Raw genomic sequence first — 23015 nt, forward strand, 5'->3', positions numbered from 1 at the left:
AGAAAATTGAATAGGTAAGGAAGTGAGAATACCGTCAATTACAAAAATTATTCAATTGTTCAATTCACAAGATCGTTTAGAAAGCTTAATTTATTGTGTTAATGAATTATATTGAAAAATAAATTATATTATTGATAAGGTTGGTGCTTTAAGTGATCTATAAAAAAAATGTATGTATGTATTAATTAATTATGACTGAATACTTTTATAAAGAAATAAAAGAATTTGTGAGTAAGAAAATACACTTGTTTTAAAAATCCATTCCGAGTATAGCGAGCAAAATAATTTTGGACCCTTAAATTTAATTCCCAGTATTCAGTAACATAAAATAGCCCTATCCGACACTGTGTTAAAATTTAACCTATGTTTTGTACTATAATATCAACTAAATAATAACAGCCTATATGAAAATATGTACAATACAGTGAGTTTTATTATTCATTAGCTGTGAGCTGTAACTACAATATCTGAACAATGGTATAATCGTGCACTAGCCTATCCTTGTTAGTTGTTAAACAATTATATAAGTACATTATTTTGACAGAGATTCTACTGCAGGACTTGGAATTTAACTATAGTTAACTATAACTATAATTCTACAGTTGTATTAATAAACAATACATTATTATAATAATTAATTAATATGTTTTTGGTCGAGACCGTCGAGTTCTTCCCATTATATCTCGACGCATTGATTCAAAAAATAAAAACTTCTTTTCTTCGTCTTCTTTGATTTTTGTTTCATTACATTTCTGAACAGGACATATTATTGTAAGAATCAAGAATGTAAGACATTTTATATTATTGTATATTGTAAGAATTAACATTAGAATGGTAAACTTTTTATTTATACGATTTTAGAAGTATAATACCTTACCATATTTTCATAGAATATTCCATGATATAAACCACTATTATTTATGGATGTTTTTAGTGTTTCGATATCATTATAACATGCTACAGATTCTGTGTCTCCAAAATTGTAATTAATTTTTTTCTGCGATGTTTCTTTTTTTCGAAATTTGTTGTTGATTTCAGAACTATTCTCTTGGTTATTTGCATAATTATGCATTTTTCGATTAGTTACATTTTTATAAATTTGAATTCTTTCTGGTGGCTCTATTACAGTTTTCGAAAATTGATTTTTTTCATTTAATCGAATGTTTTCACCAATATCATTGTGCAAAATATTCTCTAAATATCCAAATATCCTATTAACAATACTAGAATAAAATGTTTTAATAAGAACTAATAATTGAACTACATTTATCATTATTAATTTATTGAACAATTGTAAAAGTTGTTTAAATTTTTAAATTATGATTTGCATTGAATTGTGTAGGTACAGGCAAACAGCTAATCAGTTTGCAATAGATAATTATTACATTTATTTATTATTTGTTAAAAATTTAACAATGCATTTTATGTTTCATAAATTATAATTATTGTTGCATGGCAACAATTATTTACTAATAAAATATAGAATATTATAAATATACTTATAAGGCTATGAAGGCTAAAATGTAATAGAAAAAAAATAATTCAAGGAAAATATCAACTTTTAAAGTTTTACGATAGGAATATTGGTTTTCTAATTTATACAATATTATATCATCGATATAAAGCGAGTTATTTTATTTAATATCTACATAATGACTTCCGTATACGAATATTAGAAGAGGAAGCACAAATCGTCTATCTCTATAAAAAAAAAAATATATACACGCTTCCATAAATGACTCATGAAGTCATGACTAAAAACTCATCCTAACCTCATAAGAGATCTTTCCATCGTTACACTCCCAGATAAACCTAATCGCAAGTTAAAAAGGAAGTGGTGCAGTGGACTTTTGCAAAACTTTAATATGTACCTACCGCTTCTAGAAAAAAAATTAAATTAATCAACTAGCCAAAAATCACTGATGGGTATTTAAATCATATACCTTTTATATTATATTGTACTCTTATCATACAAACTTATTGTGTTCATTTATATAGATTGTTAGATTGTTTGTGTCAAATAAAAAATAAATACATAATAAATAAAATAAAAAAAATTATTTTAACGATGTTAGGTATATTGTTATAAAACGATATAAATTATATAATTATTTATTACCTATTAATTGTTGTAAAAATATGTACAGAAAGTTAAAAATTCGTTCTGGGTATCTACTCAATAAGTTAACATTATAATAAGAAGTAAATTAGCATAATATTCCTGTCAAATATTTTATGTTTATTCGGAATAATCTTCGTAGCGGTTGAACCGACTTTGACGGAATTTTCAGTATTTTTAAGAGTCTGCAAGTAAAAGACTGCAGTAAGCGATCTAGGTTATTTTTTATCCTTCAATTAATGATTATGCTTTTTTTCGTAAAATTTAAAACCTGTTCAAATTAGGTATCTTATACCTTTTTATAGAATCTATAAATCTAATGTAGCTGTCGTTGTAAAAATGTTTTTTTGTCATGTATTAGCTCTAGAGACTGGAAGTCTGGAATCACTTAATAATTATCAGTGTCTATGCTATATCATCAATTATCAGGTGTTTTCAATCTAGTACTCGGGTACTTGGATAGTTTAGTCTGCTCAACAGTCAACAGTCGAATCCATTATATCTATAAATCCATTATTCAAAACGTGTACTCAGCGTTTCGGCTCAACTCCGGAATTTTCCCGGTAGTTCATGGTCAAAAAACGATACCATGATTATGAATCGTAATTTACGATTTGCATATTGCAACGCCCATCGCCCAGGCCCAATCGGCAATAATTAGAAAAAGAACTCGATAGGTATAATATGATATACATTAATTTATACACGACACATCATCGGTGGCAGTAACAACTGTAAACTAGGTTAATACTACGGTAAAAAAGAACCATGGTTGTTGTTAAACAAACCGCAATGGATTTTGGAACCCCTGCATTTTCTTATCAAATATTGCTTGCGGAACGTATACCTATATTCTGTCGGTCTCATACTAACACCCGTGACTTCTCCAATAATAATAGTAATAATAATAATAATAAATTGTAGCGTAAGTTTGTAGTCTATTCGAACTGTGACTTCGAATTTTAAAGAAGATGTCCGTTAGTATCTTGCGCGGGGATATCGATAAATAATAAATTGTTCTATGTCATAAGTTTATGTACCACGTCAAGATGTACTCAACATTCCTGCCGATAGAGTTATAATAATATTATTAATATTACAATTATTAAGTCCTGATTGCTGGTAGTAAAACGCCGGGCCGAATATTTAACCAAGGCATCGTAAACGTAAGTAACTTGTTTTTTGTAATAGTTTAGGGATAAGTGCTTGATTTTGGTCAGAACGAAGTGTAATATTCAACCGACTACTATCTTCGGATGCAATATTATTGTTTGTTTATAGTCTTGTGTTTACTTAAGGTATACCTATGTCATAGTTAACATTTTCGAGATTAATAGTTAGTATTGGCCGTTTAATGTTATATATATGTCATATTCTGTTTTAGTTTCATTTATATATAGTTTTAAAGACAATTCAAAGAAATAAAATATCAAAGTATCAAGTATTTTAATATTATTACTGTAATTATTTACTGGATTATATTTTTTGATTTTTGAGTTGGTTCTTATTTAAAATACTTCAAACATAAAACTATAAAAGTATTTCATGAGTACATTGTAGTATATATATATATATTTTAACCAGATAAAATAATTTAAAAAAAAAGTACAGTTTTAAAGTATATTTTAAGCTCCTCCTCAGAAGTAATTGCCCAATGTGTATACTATTCTGTCCATTTTGCCCATGCATAGCCAGTAGCCTTTAGGTAATCTCTTATAAAAATAGTTTTTTTTTTCATTTAATTACTGTATTTTTATTTATTTATTTATTATTATCAACTATAAAAACTAATTACCCATTTGAAAATAATGACAACTCATTTTGAGCGTGTCTTAAGTCTTTATGAAGAAAATACCTACTTTGAAATTTAAGTAATTTAAAATAAACTAAAGTATAAATATTTAAATTATTTTAGCATGCTACCAACTAATCAGAATTCATTAGGTTGAACCATAAAATATAAATTAATAACCAAATTATATAAATCCATATATATATATTGGTCCATAATATTTTCAAAAAAAAGTAAAAGAGTAAAACTCTGTTTTACATAATAGTATTGTCAAGGACACTAAGATTTTCATTAGAGTACGTCTGGCCACCATGACTATATGTGGTTTATAATACTTACCTAACTATTTTTTTTTCAATTAAATATAGGTATTTAATTGTTGTTTTTAAATAATGAAAGTATTATAAATTGTAGATTATTGTGAAAATTGTCCATTATTTTATATACCATGATATGAATACTTATAATTTATATAATAGATAAATACTTTACCAACAAAAAAAATAATCACTTATAGTATCTAAAAATAAAATTGTACCCTAGGTACTCTGTTTTGAATCTAATACTTAAATGAAATAAATATCAACATTTTTTCTTATAGATTCCAATTACAATGAGTTCTAACGTGTTATATAAGCCATTGGTGCTTGGCATGTCCAGCGAAAAACAAGAATCTTTTTTAAAAATGACTATCTTAACTACTGCAGCAGTACTATGTGAGTATACTATTAAATTATTTTATTTTACTTTTTAATAATTTAATGCAATAAAAATGTTTTCAGCATTTGCGACTAGACTTTTTTCTGTACTTCGATTTGAAAGTGTTATTCATGAATTTGATCCTTACTTCAACTATCGTACAACACAATATCTTGCAGAAGAAGGATTTTATAAGTTTCATAATTGGTTTGATGATCGAGCTTGGTATCCACTTGGTAGAATAATTGGAGGTAATTTTTAAGGAATAAATGTATATAATAATATATTATATAAAAACATTTGAAACATTATTGATAATGAATAACAAAATTGTAATTGTATCTCATTTTTAGGTACAATTTACCCTGGTTTAATGATAACATCAACTGTCATATACAACACTCTTCATTTTATCAATTTAACTTTAGAAATTCGAAACATTTGTGTATTTTTAGCACCTTTGTTTTCTAGTTTTACTACTATAATTACATTCCTTTTAACCAAAGAGTTAAAAGATACCCGAGCTGGACTTATTGCAGCTGCCATGATAGCAATTGTTCCTGGATACATATCTCGTTCAGTTGCTGGATCTTATGATAATGAAGGTAAATTATAACCATTTTATGTTATAATTAAAATGTGTTAAAATAATAAAGGTTAAAATATGATAAATGTATTTGTTTTCAGCCATTGCTATTTTTTGTATGCTTTTGACTTATTACGCTTGGATAAAATCTGTGAAAACGGGTAGTATACTGTGGTCTGCATTTACTGCACTTGCATATTTTTACATGGTAAGATTAGCATTTTAATTCTAAAAAATAGTTTAAATGTATAAACTATAATATGTAATAATACATATTAATTATCATAAGCGAAACTAGACAATTTTATTAGGACAGGCCAAGTGATAAATATGAAAAAAAATTTACATTTTTAATTTAAATTTTAAATTTTACTAACTACTAAGTCAGTATGATACTATGATATTCAGCCAATATGGCCTGACTGGCCTAGCCCGTAGTTTCGCCTATGTTAATTATTAAGTATACAAATTTATTTAATATAGTTTACAAGTTTTGATTATTCTGTGTAAGGAGCTTAAAAATGTCTGATTGCTTTTTTTTATTTTATTTTTTTAATAAAAATGGTTTTTATTTTTTAGGTATCATCTTGGGGTGGATATGTGTTTTTAATAAATTTAATACCCATGCATGTGTTTGTTTTGATGGTAACTGGACGATTTTCGCACAGAATTTATGTAGCATACAGCACTGTTTACTGTATTGGTACCATATTGTCAATGCAAATATCATTTGTTGGGTTCCAACCAGTCCAAACTTCTGAACATATGATGGTATGATTAATATTTATTATTTAAAAAAAAAAAAATTAATACTACTTTTTTTTATTTATGAAGGCTTTAGGTGTATTTGGTTTGTGTCAAATACTCGGTGGGATTAATTACATGCGAACAAAAATTGTTGGTGATGATTTTCAGACATTACTCCAGTTTATTATATATTTAATTGGAGGTGTTGTAATTGCTTTTGGCACTTTACTTACAATAACTGGTAAGAACTATAAATATAATTTAAAATATGTTTGTCCAATTTCTTAATATCATAAATCTTAAAGGTAAAATTGCTCCATGGACTGGTCGTTTCTATACATTATTGGATCCATCTTATGCTAAAAACCATATACCGATCATTGCATCTGTTTCTGAACATCAACCTACATCTTGGTCTTCGTTTTATTTTGATTTGCATATACAGGTGTTCCTGTTTCCTGTTGGATTATATTTTTGTTTTTCAAAACTTACAGATGCTAATATTTTTGTGATACTTTATGGAGTTACCAGTATTTACTTTGCTGTTAGTATATTTCAATTTATTTTTGTTTTAGATTTAGTTTAAAACATTTTGAAATTATTTTAGGGTGTAATGGTACGTTTAATGTTAGTTCTTGCACCAGTAATGTGTATTTTATCTGGTATTGGCGCTTCATCTATGTTATCAACTTACATGACACAATACCTTGAGAGTTCATCCAAAGTACCTGAAAAAAAATTAAAGAAAAATGAAACTAGCAAATCAATGAAAAGCGAAGTAAGTTGATTGTCAAAATACCATATTATACTAACTACCTATTAAATAATTCATTTTTATTAATAAAATTTAGATTGCTACTGCATTTGTAACAATGTTAACATTTATGCTGATTTCTTATGTATTTCATTGTACATGGGTTACTTCTGAAGCATATAGTTCACCAAGTATTGTATTGTCAGCTCGCTCACATGATGGTTCTCAAGTTATTTTTGATGATTTTAGAGAAGCATATTACTGGCTTCGTATGAATACTGCCGAAGTAATTAAAAAACACGTTTATGGTTTTACATTTTTTAAATTATTTATTCTTTACTTTAAGGATGCTCGAGTAATGTCATGGTGGGACTATGGTTATCAAATTACAGCTATGGCTAATAGAACAATTTTAGTGGATAATAACACATGGAATAATACTCATATTTCTAGAGTTGGACAAGCCATGTCATCTGGCGAAGATGAAGCTTATGAGATAATGAGAGAACTTGATGTTGATTATGTATTAGTAATTTTCGGTGGTGTTGTTGGTTATTCATCAGATGGTAAATATTAATATTCTATTTGTAATTTTATTTCTAAAGTTTAATTTATTTGTATATTTTTTTTTTCATAGATATAAACAAATTTTTATGGATGGTGCGTATTGGAGGTTCAACTGAAAAGGGTAGACATATTAAAGAATCTGATTATTATTCACCAAGTGGAGAATTTCGTGTGGATAAAGAAGGTTCAAAGAAATTGAAGAACTCGTTGATGTATAAAATGTGTTACTATAGATTCGGTCAAGTTTTTTCTGAAGGAGGTAATCAAATATTTTCAATAATTTTAATATAAGTGTTAAAAAAATATATTTTTAAGGAAATTTATATTTTACATTAATAGACAATAAGCTGAAAAAATAAACCTAGAAAGTTAATTTTTTAATTATGAGAATTCATTGTTATATTTCCAACTTTCCAAGAATATATCATACTATATAAAATATTGGAAGGATAATTACGCAAAAATTAATTAAAATTAAAAATACCTGTAATCCTACTTATTCTGAAAAGATAATACAAATTCCAATTGTAATATCCAAGATCTTTCATTCCTTATGAATTTTTTTTTTTTGTCTTTGTTTAATTCATTATACGACAGTACATATTAAATATGTACTCTCCTCTCTAACTACTTAATAATTTATAATATTTTTTATTATTATTATAGGTAAGCCAGCTGGTTATGATCGTGTTCGTAATGCAGAGATTGGCGTAAAAAATGTAACACTACATGTAGTTGATGAAGCATATACGACTGAACATTGGCTTGTCCGTATATACAGGGTAAAGGACTACGATAATCGAGGAGGTAAAATGAAGCCAAACAAAGTATCAACTTACTATGAACAATGATAACCTTTATACGAAACAATTATACGAACAAATAATTTTAATTTTAATTTATAAACTTTGTGTTCTTTTTACAATTTTTTAAGAATATTTTGGTTATACAATATTTTGTTTGTTCATCTATTTTTTTTTTTTTTTTTTTTTATGTGTATTTCAATTGCTCAATTTATGTGCTTGAAATTTACAAAATACATTATACATTTATTGGAATGTGCAATTCTTTTTTCTTAAGTAATAAATAATATATTTTCTATTCCAATAATTATATTTATTATTATTATTATTATTATTTATTCATTTTTATACCTACAATATAATAAAACGTGCATTTCATTTGATATGAAATATTTTATTTTTTTGGGCAATTTTCAAAAATATAATATTGTTTTTAGTTAATAAAATAAACAGTTTGATATTATGATTTTTGGTTGGAATGCTCTGAGTTTCAGACAAAAACTAAAAATTAATTATCGCTTTTAATAATATTTTTCTTAATTAATAATTATTCCACGAATAAATACATTTTCATCTAAACAAAATTTGGTTGCCATTATATAATTATTTCATTATAAAATATATTTTGTTTGTACAAAATAACAAAATATAATGTTGGTATTAGATCAAAGAGATTTTAATAATTAATAAATTGTATGTTACCGATATCACATAAATATAATGGATTTAAGAAATTTGATGTTTAAAGACTAGGTAATGGGCTTTGATAATATGCTTGAAAATATACAGGTGACAAAAACATAGATGAAGCTTGTGAATTATAAATGATGTGTCTTTGAAGCCTTGAATGTTCTGGGTAGAAGAAACTGAAATCAAAGCTCTAGAGTTCAATAGAATGTGTGTGAATAAACGGTTCAAAGAAGAAAGGTGGTAAAAATGACATACAGTTATGACCATATTACCGTTTAGGCTGTTAAGGCTAAAGCTTTCTAGGGCGGCAAAGTCAAAGGTCGAAACAAAATAGCAAATTTTTTTATAATTTTATAATATGAACCAAAATTGACGTTGAAATGATAATAGTTTTTTAAATTTAAAACATGGAGTGTGAAGCATTAGTGTATGGTTAAGAGTAAAATATCATTAAGTAAATTATAAATAAATCTTAATCAGGCCCTGATATTATACTTAAGGTAGGTAAAATTGAGGAAGTGTTTTTGGTAATTAAATAGATAAAATCGGAGAAAATCTGTTACAGAAAAATATATATACCTATACAATGTATTATTATGATATAGTCCTGAGATAGAAAACAGAAGTCATGCTGAAATTCTTAACAAGATATTATAATAATATGTACGATGAAAAATGGTTGAAATAAGACTATCTTGTCGTGGAAACATTACTGGTACTCCGAGCCATCTATCAATAAACTTAAATCCATTAAAATGTCAGTGAAATAATGGTATTAATGTATTATACACCTCGGCTGACGTACATATATTTCTACCTCTAGAATAATAATCGGAAACACTATAATTGATACGCATTACTTTTTAACAAGCAAAGATCGCCCACCAGTATTCAATAAATTCAATAAATAATAATAATAACAATAAATAAATAATAATAATAATATACGTCAAACACGCATCATAATAAAAAATATAATATTAAAGAACGCCCCCCATTTACGAATCAACGAGCATAATTCTTAATCTCTCGCACAACATCAAAGAAATTCTCAATAAATACTTAAATATTGCATGAAGTTTACATAGGAATAGTTTACCTCACATCTTTTGTCACCTTGTCTATTCACTCTTCGTAAAACGGAAAAACCTTTATACGACTATGAGAGGATATTTGGCTTTCTATAAATTCACTGTAACTCAGTATTGTGTATTTTATCATATCGTTATACGTTTCTCGACTCTCAGTCATATAAGAGACCATTATTCTTAATATTTTTCAATCGAACACGATTTTATGTATAGAATGGGTGATAATATAATGGCACTATTGAATAAATAAAAAATTTTAATTAAATATAAGTTAAAATGTATATTGATTTTTTTTACATCTCATAACAATTATGACCACAGCTGGTAGGTTAATTTCAATAAAACCGTTTTTTAAAATATATTATTATAATCAGAAAAATGGATACAAGACATCTATGTGCCTAAATTGCCTATTCATAACGCCGTATTGTCAATATTGTCTGTTGCATTGTTGAAATATAACAATATAATAGAGTTTTTAATATTATAATTTATAACCAAAATCTTTTATTTAATTCGAAAAATAATATATTATAAGTCTATAACAACGCTAATAACTAATAAAATTAATAAACATGTACGAACCTAAAATTTAAACGATACTGTAACATAAAAATGTTGTATAATTTTATACATAATATGAAAATCAAATTTCAAACGAGAAAACGTAAGTAATTAAAAAATAAGACTTCGACAAATAAGCTCGTTAAATTGGTTATGCCTTCGTGATACCTCATACTGTCTCGTTTCGTTGTACCCCAAAATAGAATTCATAACAAAACAACCTTTTTTATCACGAAAACGTGAATATCAATATATCAAACAATAATAATGATTTAACAGTAGTATGTTTTCAGATGTATTTATAATAATATTCAGGCTATTGTGTAATATTAAATTTCACTTACTTGCAGCAAAAAATAGAATAGACTTGTAAAAAATGAATAAGAAACCACAAATAGTCCATCAACGAAAAAATATACGAGTTTTGATTGTGATTACAGCGTTATCAATGGAAGAAAATAACTATTATTTCCTAAATGATAAGTAACGATGCGTAGGTATTGGAGAATATGCTGCGACCGAGTTGTGCTTCACGCCCTCCGCTTTCCATTCTGTCACGGATTCCTCTATTGTCAAATGGTTATAAATACCTACTACAGTACTACCTATCTATTTAACGTTTAGATTTGTTGTAGCATAGGGTTACTCTGAAAATTTCATTTTAAATCCACTCAATTAAATTTTATACATTAAAACTCCCAGGAAAATATATTGAAATTAGAACATGAGTTTTAAAAACGTAAATAATTTAACTAACAATTAATTATGTACAAAATAACATTTTCAAAAACGATTTACCTGGTAAAAACTTAAATACTTATTGTATTGTATATTTGTCTATATCATACAATCAAAATAATTATATAGAGTATTTTTTTATGTGCATTCCGATCGTTAGCACCCTATACTCTATAGTCGAATTTTTTGGATTAATTGCGAAAACTCACACGATGCAGCTATATAATTCTCATATATGATATATATTATAAGATGTAAATAAAAAAAAATCTAAAAATAAATTATTGATTAATGGTTGTCATTTTTGTTAAATGTCTCTATCGTTCCGGGATATAAGTCGATATTTGTATTTAAATTTTACAAAATCCGTTAATATAAGTATTTTATAAATAAAAAAAAAACATTTAAATGTATGATTTTATGACTTATAATATACTGATAATATTATAATGTATGTATAATGATTCTTTTATCGAAAATGTATATGCTTAAAAAAATACATCAAAAGGCATAATGTAATACAAAAAAGTGAAGGAGAAGGAAAAAATGGTTTAGTATTTAAGGGGATTTTGTAGAAATCCCGAACATGCTTTAATCGCAAGTTCACAAAGTACAGTGGTTTCGGTCTCCGGCGTGCACTTAAAAAATGAGGAGGGTTCTGTTTAATAAGCTGTAGCTACCAATTAAATACATTCTACCAAAAGGGAATTCCAAAAGATTAGTTTATTTGTTTTGATGTTTATAAAACTCTTAAAGGTTCAAACAAACAATATTATTAATATTATTTAACGATAAAAAATATATTAAGAATAATACTTTATTCGAGTGTTTTCGATTTCCAAGTTTATATACATATATATATAACGTTATAAGAGATGTTATTTAATACCTCATAATGTGTAGGTATATAGTTACTAGTTAGTAATAATAGTGATTAACAATTAAAATATCATTTTAGATTTATTCTTAACATTAAGTAATGTGTTTTATGATAAATAATAATAATAATTATTATACATTTGTATTGCTATTAATGTTAATTGTTATGTAACATTATAAAACATAATTGCATATATAAAACAGCAAAGGAGAGAGGGTGATTAAAATTGTTTACTACAAATTTCTATACATAAGACTCCCCTCCGAATTGATTTCTCGAATTATTTTTTAACAATGATATATATTTTTTTTAGTATTAATTATAGGCAATTCTCCTTTCATTCTCAAATAACAATATTAAATTAATGTCAATATGAGAGTTTACGTATATTATGCGGTCCGCTTTGTGTACTAATAATATACAGGGTGATTCACCAAGCAAGTTCCCAGTTAAATTTTCCCTTCTAAATTTTGATTTTCGGAATTCTTAAGTATACATAAGTTTAAAAACTACAATTTTGAATAGGTATTTACATTTTTTATAGCAATTCAGAGGAGATGTCTATATAGTTATGATACAAACGTTTAGTTCTAACCGTACATTTTTAAGTTCATTACGTTTTCGGATGCCTTGACGAATATAAATCAAAATTTTAACGAGTTGGTTCTGTGCGTTGTATATAATACTATCATAATACAAACAAAGATATCACATCTCTGGACTGACTAAATCGGTTTTGATTTCAACAATGCAATGCTCGTAAGGATTTCCATCGTCCGTTTAACTCGATACTTATATTATGTACAGTAGTTAAAAGGGGCGGTTCTCGATCGGAAATCACTGTATGCTCCTCAAACGGTGGCGGTATAATATTATAATATATAGCATTATATGTATACTGCAAACGGAAAAAAAATATTATTTTGATATTACCGCTCTCTCTTACACACCACTCGAAAACTCCGCGGAAAACCGGGATTTGAATAAACGCATCGCCCGAGGGTAAAAGCGCGAACGGGGGGGGGATGCTGCATCACAAAACGCTCACTGTAATCACCCTGTACACACACGCACACATAATAGCGCGTACACCGGCGGCTATATAGGTACTTATACGGCGCACACACATTGTATCGTATTATTATTATATAATATACAAGCGGCGCGCTCGCGCAAACCGCTACACCCCCTCGACCCCACGTGTGGGTGCGACACGGGTGGTGGCCTATATATATATATGTATGTGTGTGTGCGCGTGTTGAGGACGGGGTGGTGGCGGAGGCGTCACGGGGCGGCGGTAGAGTTTGCTAAAAACACCCCTCCCCGTACGCGCTTCGGCGGTGGGGTCGCAAAACACCCCCCCGGTGCGGCGGCGGCGTATAGGTGTGACCCGGTTTCGCGCGCGAGGACGAAGGAGCCCGAGGCGGGCGGCGGCGCGCCCATTGCGCCTGTGTTGTCCTAGTTGGCGCGCTGAGGCGGCGGCAACGGCGGCGCGAAAACCGTACGGCCGCGGCACACGACGCGAGTCCGACGCCCGAACGCCATGCCCGTCGCTGCCGCCTCCGCCACCGTCGTCGTGTCAGCGCCGCCACCGCCGTCGTGGTCGCCGCTTATCGCCGCCGTGCAGGTCGAATGAGAAGAAAATTTTTACCTAATCATGAAAATCTCGTGGTGCGTATGTTAATTATAATATTATTTCCGTACGAGCGTACCGTGCAGCCCGTGGTTCGTATATATGACGCGTTTCCAGAGATTTTGCTCGACCCGCGACGTTCCGTATAATATATTTTAAAAAGTTAGACCGCGACAACGGTTTATAATATTATGATATCGCATAATATACGTCATAACGATCGTAAAAATATATAATATACGATACATTCACGTGCACAGGTAATAAGACATAATATTTTATTATAGGTATAGTAATAATAATATACCGCGACCGCGGCTTAGCGCGCGCGCACACACGCACACGCTCTTATACTATTTAGGGGCCTATACCAACGTTTTAAGTCGCGAGTATGACACATGAATCGGAAACACCGACACGGGTGTTTGCGAAGTGTTTAGGATTGAAAATAGATTTACTATTGGTTTACGTTTGAATCGTGGACCGCGATATTGTATAAAGCGACCAAGAGTATTTATACTATTTAATAAAATTATTTAATTATTTATTCGACGGACTTGTGATATGTGTGCAATGTGCACTAAGCTGCGTCGTAAAAATCTTATTATAATAAATATTATATAAGTTATAAGAAGAAATGGTTATTTTTTCAAACATCGCAATAATTATTTTTGTCTCGTTTTTTATGATAACGATTAATGGCTATTGTAATAGGCAGTATGAGATCACTGATCAGGACCCTAAATTTGTAAATACCGCGAGCACTTTAAAGCTACTAATGACTGACATGTATAGTGGGTAAATACCCGTTGAATAGGTTAAATACCCTAATATTTTGCGTATTAATTTGGTATTTATCCGAGAATTATTTCACTTAGGTACCGGAAAATGTTGATAAATATATATGTACATATTTATTTCGTACGTTGACTGGAAAATTATATTACGTATATTGTGTTTAGTATTATTGGGAATCAAAATAATTTGTATTCATTAATTTAATTCGAATCTTTATTTTTACGCCTACTCCTTTTATTCATCGAGACCAATTTATTAGTTATTTACTTTTAATATTTTGATATTTTGTAGTAGTATAATACATTTATTGAATAATATAGATGTATTTTTTTTTAATAAATATTTATTATAGATCTATAAATAAGTTTAAAATTAAAAAAAAAAATACAAAATTTATCCTTTATAAAGTTTAACTACTGGTTTGACTTATGTAAAAATGTGGATCGATTGTGAAATTAACTTTTCGTTTTTACTATTTAATAACAATTCCGTTAAAACGAGATTTTTATTTTGTTGATATTGTCGTCTATTATGTTATATAACGACTTAATTGTAAATACACAAGTTGACTGTCTTGCAATAATAATGATAATACAATGAATTTAGTTGTTTTTTGTCGATTAATAGGCGATTTAAATATAATATAGTAATTTAAAAATAATATATTTTATTTTATACGCATTTTGTACTTAAAATTGAATTTCGACAAATTGTATTACGTACCTATAAATAGATTGCTTTTTTTGTATTACTTTGTTCAAGTAAAGTATAATTTAATAATAACAACTTTATACTTACACAACTATATTAATAATGGTACAAAATTACAAGGAAATGAGAATAAGCTCACTTCTCTAATTATTTTAATTAGGTAATCGTCAGGTATCATAGAATATTAGTTAATGATTATGTTATGATACTATAATCGGTATCTTTTTTTTTTTAATTCTGGAATCAATGGACTACAACAAAGACACGTATTTGTTTTGAATTAAGATAAACATTATATGTATAAGTACTTTTAATCAGGGAAAAATAATTAAAAAAAGATCATCCATGTACGAGATAATAGGAGTTTGGTTATTTTACCTTTTGATACAAAATACAAAATGTGTTTTAATTCTCAAAGTAAAATTAAAATATAAAATATGCTTCATCGTTATTTTTTTGCTACAAGTTCAATAATAATTTATATTAATGTACTATACTCTGAAATTTGTAGATTCTTCTAAACTTATTTCATAAATACACGATTAATTTTGTGATTTCGACAACTACGTACTTACTACCTATAAAAAACACGACTATGTAGATAAATTTGAGTAAATTATTATTTTTTTGTTAAACTTCAAAACATTCTTGAGCCTCGTTATTTTAAAAAACTGATGTAAAAATCTTTTAAATCAACACTAGTAAATTTACTTTGTTATGGGTTTTGTCGTTAGTGTTTTATATAATGATGTTTACACATTTTCGTTACCAACTTATTATTTCAATCCAAATGTTTCTTTATATAAGCTGTTTTGATATTTAATAATATATTTAGAATATCTGGAAGACTAATATATTATGTAATATATCTAAACAAATATAAAGATTCAAATAGAATATAAACATTTAACTTACAAACAAATTACATAGTAAATATCTATATTGGGTATTTGCCAATTATGAAAGTTTAATTTGCGTACATGAAATACAAACTTAATAAAAAAAACCCGAGGAAATCACAATGCTGTATAGACTTTGAGTGTACTTTATTATTGAGTATAGGTCACTACTCACGGTAATAATGTGAATAGAATCATTGATATACTAATAATAGTTTAAAATTATTCTTGATGATTGAAAAATTTTACTATGAATTAATAAAAATAATAGTTATGGGTAGTTAAAAAAAATTTCAATCCATACGATAAATATTTTTTGAATTAAAACATAACAAATGCATTGTTCACATCTATTTAAATATATAATTTCATTAAAATATAAACTGGAAATATAAATGATAAATTTTTTTACGATTGAGAAGATGTTATACCCGCATGTGTTGTCTCTGTCTTACTAACGTATATCATAGCAAATTTACCTATTATCAAATTTAAAGGTAAAAATATTATCTAAAAAATGTCATATGCTTTTATGGATGTTATCATTTTAAAGTGAATTATAAATACTTTAAAGTTGTATTATTTTACCTCACTTTAAAATAATATATAATATATTATTATATTCTCTAAAAAAAAAATTGTATTGTCTCGAAAAAAAAAATAAATGAATAATTAACAAACATTTTATCGTACACTGGTAATAAAGGGAAAAAGTAAAAAGTCCTCATATTATGGTACAGTTGTAAAATAGTTCAAATATTTTTAAAATAAAAAAAATAGAGTGTATACAATAATGTTTGTAATATTTTTGAGTTCATTACGAATGTGGGTTGGAGTTTAGAGATATTATTTGAGACTTCTGCTGATATTTTCATCAATACATTTAAAAATGATACTGATGAATTTAACATAAAGCAAGAGATTGTGCACTTTTAAGTTTAATAATGCAAAATGAATTATTATCAAATTCCCATTAATACATAATAAGTGTGTGTGTGTGTGTGTGTGTGTGTGTGTGTGTGTTATATACTTATATGTACATGAATATAGTATAAAATAAGTTTTCCAAAATATTATGTAAATTTCCTTACGGCTTTATTTAATCTTGTTAATTTAAAATTGTGAAGCGTAAAGGACAAATTCAAAATTAGAATTAATTGAAAAGTCAGAATAACTTTTTTCTTTAAGAATAATTAAATTCACTTATTTGGCTGTTTGCGGAAAGTAGCATAATAAACAAACTGGATTTTTTAGGTTTAATTGAGAAGTTGTGTGTTCTAAAAGTTCTGAAAAAAACATATTTTGTTTGAATTAAAGTCTGTTCATTTATTTATTTATATTTATACATTTAATTTTTAACTTTTATAATTGATATTTATTTTTAAGAGTTGTAATACAATTATACACGTTTTATTTACATCAATCAATATTAAATATTTATGGTATAATTTATTCGTAATGTTAGAAAATAAATTGAATATAAAAATTAAAATGACTGAGTTTATAATTTAAGTTAAGAGTTCCACAAAAAAAAAAAAAAGCCTCGGACTCCAAAATTGTTAAGTAGGGCTCTGCCGATATAATATTGTATGTACAAAGTTTTAAGGCTTTAAAGACAGACAATTTGTATTGACGTAACATTTAAATTTGCTGATTAAAAATATATATAGAACTATTCTTGTAAAATTCAATTTATTACGAGTCATTCGAAAATATATAAACTACTATGTTGAGGCATGGAGAAAATTTTGATTAAGATTAATAAAGAAAAAATATAAGGGTTACAGCCACTCTAAAAATGAGATCCTAGTTACGCCTTTGGGAATCTATTTTAAGACAATAACCATGTGATACATTTTATACTATAACATTGTAATAATATATCCATTCCGGGGTTAACAAAGACTATAACTACAGTTTACGGTTTTAAACAAAGACGTACGTAGGACTGGTTTATGATGATTTATTAACTACGACTAAAAAGCGATGTGACTTTAGGTACTCTTGATTCAGTAATATTATTAATAATAATAAATTCCTATAGTATTTTATAATTGTTCTACATTGACTATCTAAAATTATGTATTCTACTCACTTAAATATTCTATTTTATCTTATGCATAACTGTATAATCACTAACTACATATAGATATTATATACGAATATTTGACTACTGAAAGAATTTAAAAAAAGCACACGTGGGAAAAATTAATAACTGTATTCTATAAAAAATATATACTATTACATATTAAGATGAAATTGAAATTTCCCACAAAAACTTATTTAAGATAAATAAATAGGTACAATTTAAAATAAAAACGTTATTGATACATATAATATATCATTGTCATCACGCAAAAAGTACCTAGTCACTGTTTAAGGACCACCGCAGTAAAGTTATAAATCTAGTAAGTTCACTGTTATTCGGCATCAGTCGAATTGTGTCTTTACACTAAACGAAGCCTATCTCAACTCTTGATCGCGAGCAGGTCACGTTTACTGTGCATAATATTATTGTATTGTTACTGTACACCAGCAACACAGGGAAGCGTATAGACTGGTATCGCAGTATTGCAATTCAATTAAGTGCCATCTAAATCACTGCTTGAATTGCCTTTGACTGGCACAATAACTGTTTTATTCAAAACGGTATGCAAATACACGACGCATGCACGACAACGCTACTGATGAGGAAAAAAGCTTTACGACCGTTCGCCGGCGTATAACAATACATTGAAATTAAATAATATATTGGATGTTTCATTGAAAATTTTGTATCCCTCGACATAATAATAAACAAACGTATTTTTGTTTTAATGGAGACAAATTACCTATGTAAGTTGTTTTATATTTTTGACTTCTTTGAAAGTACCTATTTAAACTTATTTGAAAAGTACCTACTTTCATAAATTCGGTAAAATAAAATTTTGTTCTCGGGCGAATGGTGTAATACATTAGTATACATTATTAATACAATATTATTTTAAAAATTGTATTGTATATTGTAAGAAGCGGAAGTTTGTTATGTCCATAAGATATATTTGAACTTTATACGATTACAAGAATATCACTAGTGGAACCGGATTCTATACTATCGTAAGTTAAAGAATATGATAAAATATAAGGGAATATATCTACATAATAATCTACTTTCGAGAGGGTTTTCTCTATACGAGTTTGTTTTTATTTTATTTAGAGAAATTTTGAAAACTTTTGTCAATTCATAATTTTATCTTCTATATCTGAGCAAAGTATTTTACTTCCATATAGAATATGTATTATATTATTTGTACCAACGACCTTAGAGTTATGGTGTACAACGAAATGAGGTTATATAATATGTACACTACGTTTATATTGTAGCAGTCAGGTATTTACTCTATGATTTTTTTTCTTTTTAGTTTATCCGAAAAATAATTTATCTCAGTTCATTACTCAAAAATCAATGAATGTATTAAGCGTTGTTCCGTGAACATAAAATATGTCAAAATACTATACGATTTGCGAAGAAGATAAAATAGAATGTTAGATGAGGTAGCGCAGTGGCATTTTATCCATGTCAATCTGTATGGGGTGATTCACGCAAGCTGTCCTATAACCACGAGAATAAGAGGGCGTGAGAAATAAATTGTCACGGAATAAGAGACGTACAGTCAAACAAATCAATCTTCATCATTTTATAAGAAATGAACAATAACAACGAAACCGTCTGAAAAGTATAAAACTTTTGATTTTCCAATACTATAATATCGTGATATATAAGACTATAATATATAATATTATGAATGTCAAATTTTAATTTTACGCTTTCAATAACTCATCTAATGTAAGAATTCCTATATTAAACATGTAATTTTTTAATGAACACATTTTTAATGATAATTTATTATCATATTATAGTCATAAGAATATTGTCGGTATCGATGCATGTCAGCAATAGAAGTTCAAATCCCAGTATTCTTTAGGTCTCAAAACTTTTATAACAATCTAGACTACCATTATATTATTGGTAGTAATATACAATATTTATTATTTACGTTGTAAATGTGCATTTGACTTACAACCTTTATTTTAAAATTTTAATCATTATTTCAATACTTTTGATAACATAGGTAGACTCAAATTATTCTCATTCAGATGAGATTCGTTCACAATATTAACAGCTATAAATTTATAAATTTATAGTTTAAACCTATTTAAGATAGATGTTATTATACAAATATAATAAAATAATAAAACTTCAAGGGGGAGGAGATTCAAGACCCTTAAATCCACGCCTGTGAGTTACGACTTACAGACATTTCTACAAATTGTGTCCATCTATTAAAGAATATTGAGTAGGTACTTACTCCAACGTCAACATAACTTCTCCTTGAAGACACATAATTAGATACCATTTAACATTCTAAAACACTGCATTGAATATTTGAATAAAACATATTTGTATTTATTTAATCCCTTATTTTATTATTTCTGATAATCTGGGATATATTATATTATTTATTTTATAAAATAAATTATATTCAGGTATAACTTGGGTATAACTTTGGTATAACTTATTCAAAACTATATAAACTATATTGGTACTTTCTGTAATCCTGTCTCATTCCTTTGAGACAATTAATAAAACCACAGATTAGTCGTTGAATAAATATGAAAAAACCAAAAAATTTATATTTAAACTTAGTGGAATAAATAGAATTATTTGTAATATCGAAATTAGAATCAGGTAATATCGTTGTTCATCAACTGAGAACAGTTTTTAAAATTATACCTTAATGTAAGAATTCTATGGTTATAAACTATTAGTCAATTTGGTATATCGTATAAGCAATAAAATATAATTTTTGTTGTATGTATTATTTACTAAGTATAATAGACTTGTAAAAAAACAAATTTCACGATATATAATATATTGAAATGAAAAATTAATTATTAATAAAAATAATATGTTTTCACTCTAATGTATAATGTTATTAAGCTATATAATATTATAATATACCTATTTATTACAGCTCAGATTTGACTCGTGCTTGTATAATGGTTTGATAATACATTCCATAGTTTTTTTACTTATAGAATAAAAATGAATATTTTTTCAAAGGTTTTTGTTGTAACTATTTATTTTATTTTCCTTAAAATGAAGGGACCATAATATTGTTTACGTTTATATTTTTCAAACTTTTTTTAATAATAAGTATGATTTACAAAATCCTAATGCGAATTTAATGAGTATCAAGCCGATTTAATAAAAAAAAAGGTAGTTGAAAGTATTCCACAAATAGTTAAGTTCTAAACAGATGTTGATGATGAGAAATCAAATACTTAAGACTAATATAATATAAGGTTAAAGAATATTGATTTAGTCTGTAATTTTCGTTTAAGATATTATCAATATTTGTTTTTGTTTGTAAAATTGATTAAAAATGTTTATATCGATTATTGATTCATTAGTAATATGTTTTAAGAACAATTTATTGAATCATCTACATATTAAAATAGGTATATACTATTTATTATTTTTCAATTCAAAATTGCGTTTACATTTTTTTTCCTACAAATATATATAACAATTTCAACTTTAATATTATTAAAACTGAAAAGTTCAAAATTTTCGAATATAACCAATAACCATATATGGTTATTTAACTTCTACTATAGTAGAAGTTCAACAACAGTTGATATCTATATAAGTATAGCATATTGAATTCCATATGTATTTTTAGAACCAATACCTACCAAATAAAATATATTTATAAGTTTCAGGAAAAATGCGATTGTTGAACCTCATGCTGTGACCTTTGATATGGTCACCGAAAAATGAAGACGTTGGCCGGCGCCATAATATTATGCATCATGCTCGTCATAATTTCCGGTAAGTTCAATAAATTATTTTATCTATTAAAACGTATTGTAATGCTTAAAGCGAAATAATATACAAAAAAAAAAAAATAATAATAATAATAATAAATAATAAATAAATAAATAAATAACAAAAATTAATATTTACCATTGATTTATACAAATAGTCATTTGGTTTGAAAACTCTAAAAATATATATTAAATATTATTAATCATTGAAATTATATTGTAAGTTGTTGATTGTCCGAGTGGCGTGGAAGTTTTTCATTTAACAAAAATTTGATTCGTTTTAAAAGATAAGTTTTAAATTATGAATAAACTATACATACAAATATTCAAATTATCCATAGATGCACTGACTCACTGTTTAACAAATCCTAGAAAAACTACAAATAGATTTTTATTAATAAATAAAAATGATATACGTTAGGTTATGTATTATACATATTTTAGATATTTACCTATCAAGTTGGCAAACTTTAGCAATATTGGTTAATAGATATTTATATTTTATACATTATACTACTAAACTAAAGTTCTTACAGATTGTAATGGAAACTTTAGAAATATTTTTAAGCTTTAACAGTAAATAATATTTATTGAAATATTATCCGTATAATAATAGATAGGTAAAATTTTAAATTATTGTTATTGAATATAACAATAATTTGAAATTTTAATGAACATATAAGACCACAATTAAATTTATCATTTTTCATCAGACTATGGTGCAATAATAGTACTAACCATAAAATATAATGAAATATAGTGGTTTTATTACGTATATTTAATCTAAAGATGAAATATATGACTTGGATATTTATTCTTCGGGAATTTTTATTTAAAAATAAAAATAATAATGAACGGAATATCACGTTTCACATAAACTAATTAATTATTATCTACGTTATATTATTTTGTAAAAATATATTCTATGTTAAAATAAATAAATTTATGAAATAATAATAATAATAACAATAAAACAATTAGATATTAATATAGAAAACTTATAACTTATAAGTATGGTCTATCTAAGTAATGTTAAATATTTTATTATTATATTACGTTATAATTTAAAACAT

General features: G+C 26.7%; 3 protein-coding genes across 4 annotated transcripts in view; 2 read left to right on the top strand and 1 right to left on the bottom strand.

Annotated features, from left to right (window-relative positions):
• Positions 1–583: 583 nt before the first annotated feature.
• LOC114132069 (uncharacterized) lies at positions 584–1418 on the bottom strand. The gene is made up of 2 exons (XM_027997455.2): positions 878–1418; positions 584–752 (listed from the first exon to the last, which is right to left on the bottom strand). Exons 1-2 carry the CDS (start codon positions 1271–1273, stop codon positions 639–641), a joined length of 510 nt encoding a protein of 169 aa, XP_027853256.2. The 5' UTR covers positions 1274–1418; the 3' UTR covers positions 584–638.
• Positions 1419–2978: 1560 nt separating this feature from the next.
• On the top strand, positions 2979–8398 carry LOC114132066 (dolichyl-diphosphooligosaccharide--protein glycosyltransferase subunit STT3A). Its single transcript, XM_027997450.2, has 13 exons — positions 2979–3285; positions 4513–4627; positions 4694–4861; positions 4964–5215; positions 5298–5404; positions 5776–5967; positions 6031–6184; positions 6249–6487; positions 6551–6721; positions 6795–6983; positions 7044–7263; positions 7335–7523; positions 7931–8398. The coding sequence occupies exons 2-13, from the start codon at positions 4525–4527 to the stop codon at positions 8113–8115; spliced, it is 2169 nt and encodes a 722-aa protein (XP_027853251.1). The 5' UTR covers positions 2979–3285; positions 4513–4524; the 3' UTR covers positions 8116–8398.
• Positions 8399–13500: 5102 nt separating this feature from the next.
• LOC114132075 (acetylcholine receptor subunit alpha-like) overlaps positions 13501–23015 on the top strand; it is a 37992-nt gene continuing 28477 nt past the window's right edge. Inside the window, exons 1-2 of one of the 2 annotated variants that reach the window (XM_027997461.2) lie at positions 13501–13923; positions 21838–21946. In XM_027997461.2, the coding sequence (XP_027853262.2) occupies positions 21892–21946 (55 nt within the window). In that variant the 5' untranslated portion in view covers positions 13501–13923; positions 21838–21891. Of the gene's footprint in view, positions 13924–21831; positions 21947–23015 lie in introns of both variants that reach the window. The other variant, XM_027997460.2, reaches the window with a different exon arrangement.

Source organism: Aphis gossypii, chromosome 3 (genome assembly GCF_020184175.1).
Source record: "Aphis gossypii isolate Hap1 chromosome 3, ASM2018417v2, whole genome shotgun sequence".
NCBI classification, from domain to species: Eukaryota; Metazoa; Arthropoda; class Insecta; order Hemiptera; family Aphididae; genus Aphis; species Aphis gossypii.

Coding starts and splice junctions, on each gene's coding strand:
- LOC114132069 (XM_027997455.2), bottom strand. CDS start 1,273: ATGATAAATGTAGTTCAATTATTAGTTCTTATTAAAACATTTTATTCT. Junction 753..877: donor GAATATTCTATGAAAATATG/GTAAGGTATTAT, acceptor TGTCCTGTTCAG/AAATGTAATGAAACAAAAAT.
- LOC114132066 (XM_027997450.2), top strand. CDS start 4,525: ATGAGTTCTAACGTGTTATATAAGCCATTGGTGCTTGGCATGTCCAGC. Junction 5,405..5,775: donor CACTTGCATATTTTTACATG/GTAAGATTAGCA, acceptor TTTATTTTTTAG/GTATCATCTTGGGGTGGATA. Junction 5,968..6,030: donor AAACTTCTGAACATATGATG/GTATGATTAATA, acceptor TTATTTATGAAG/GCTTTAGGTGTATTTGGTTT.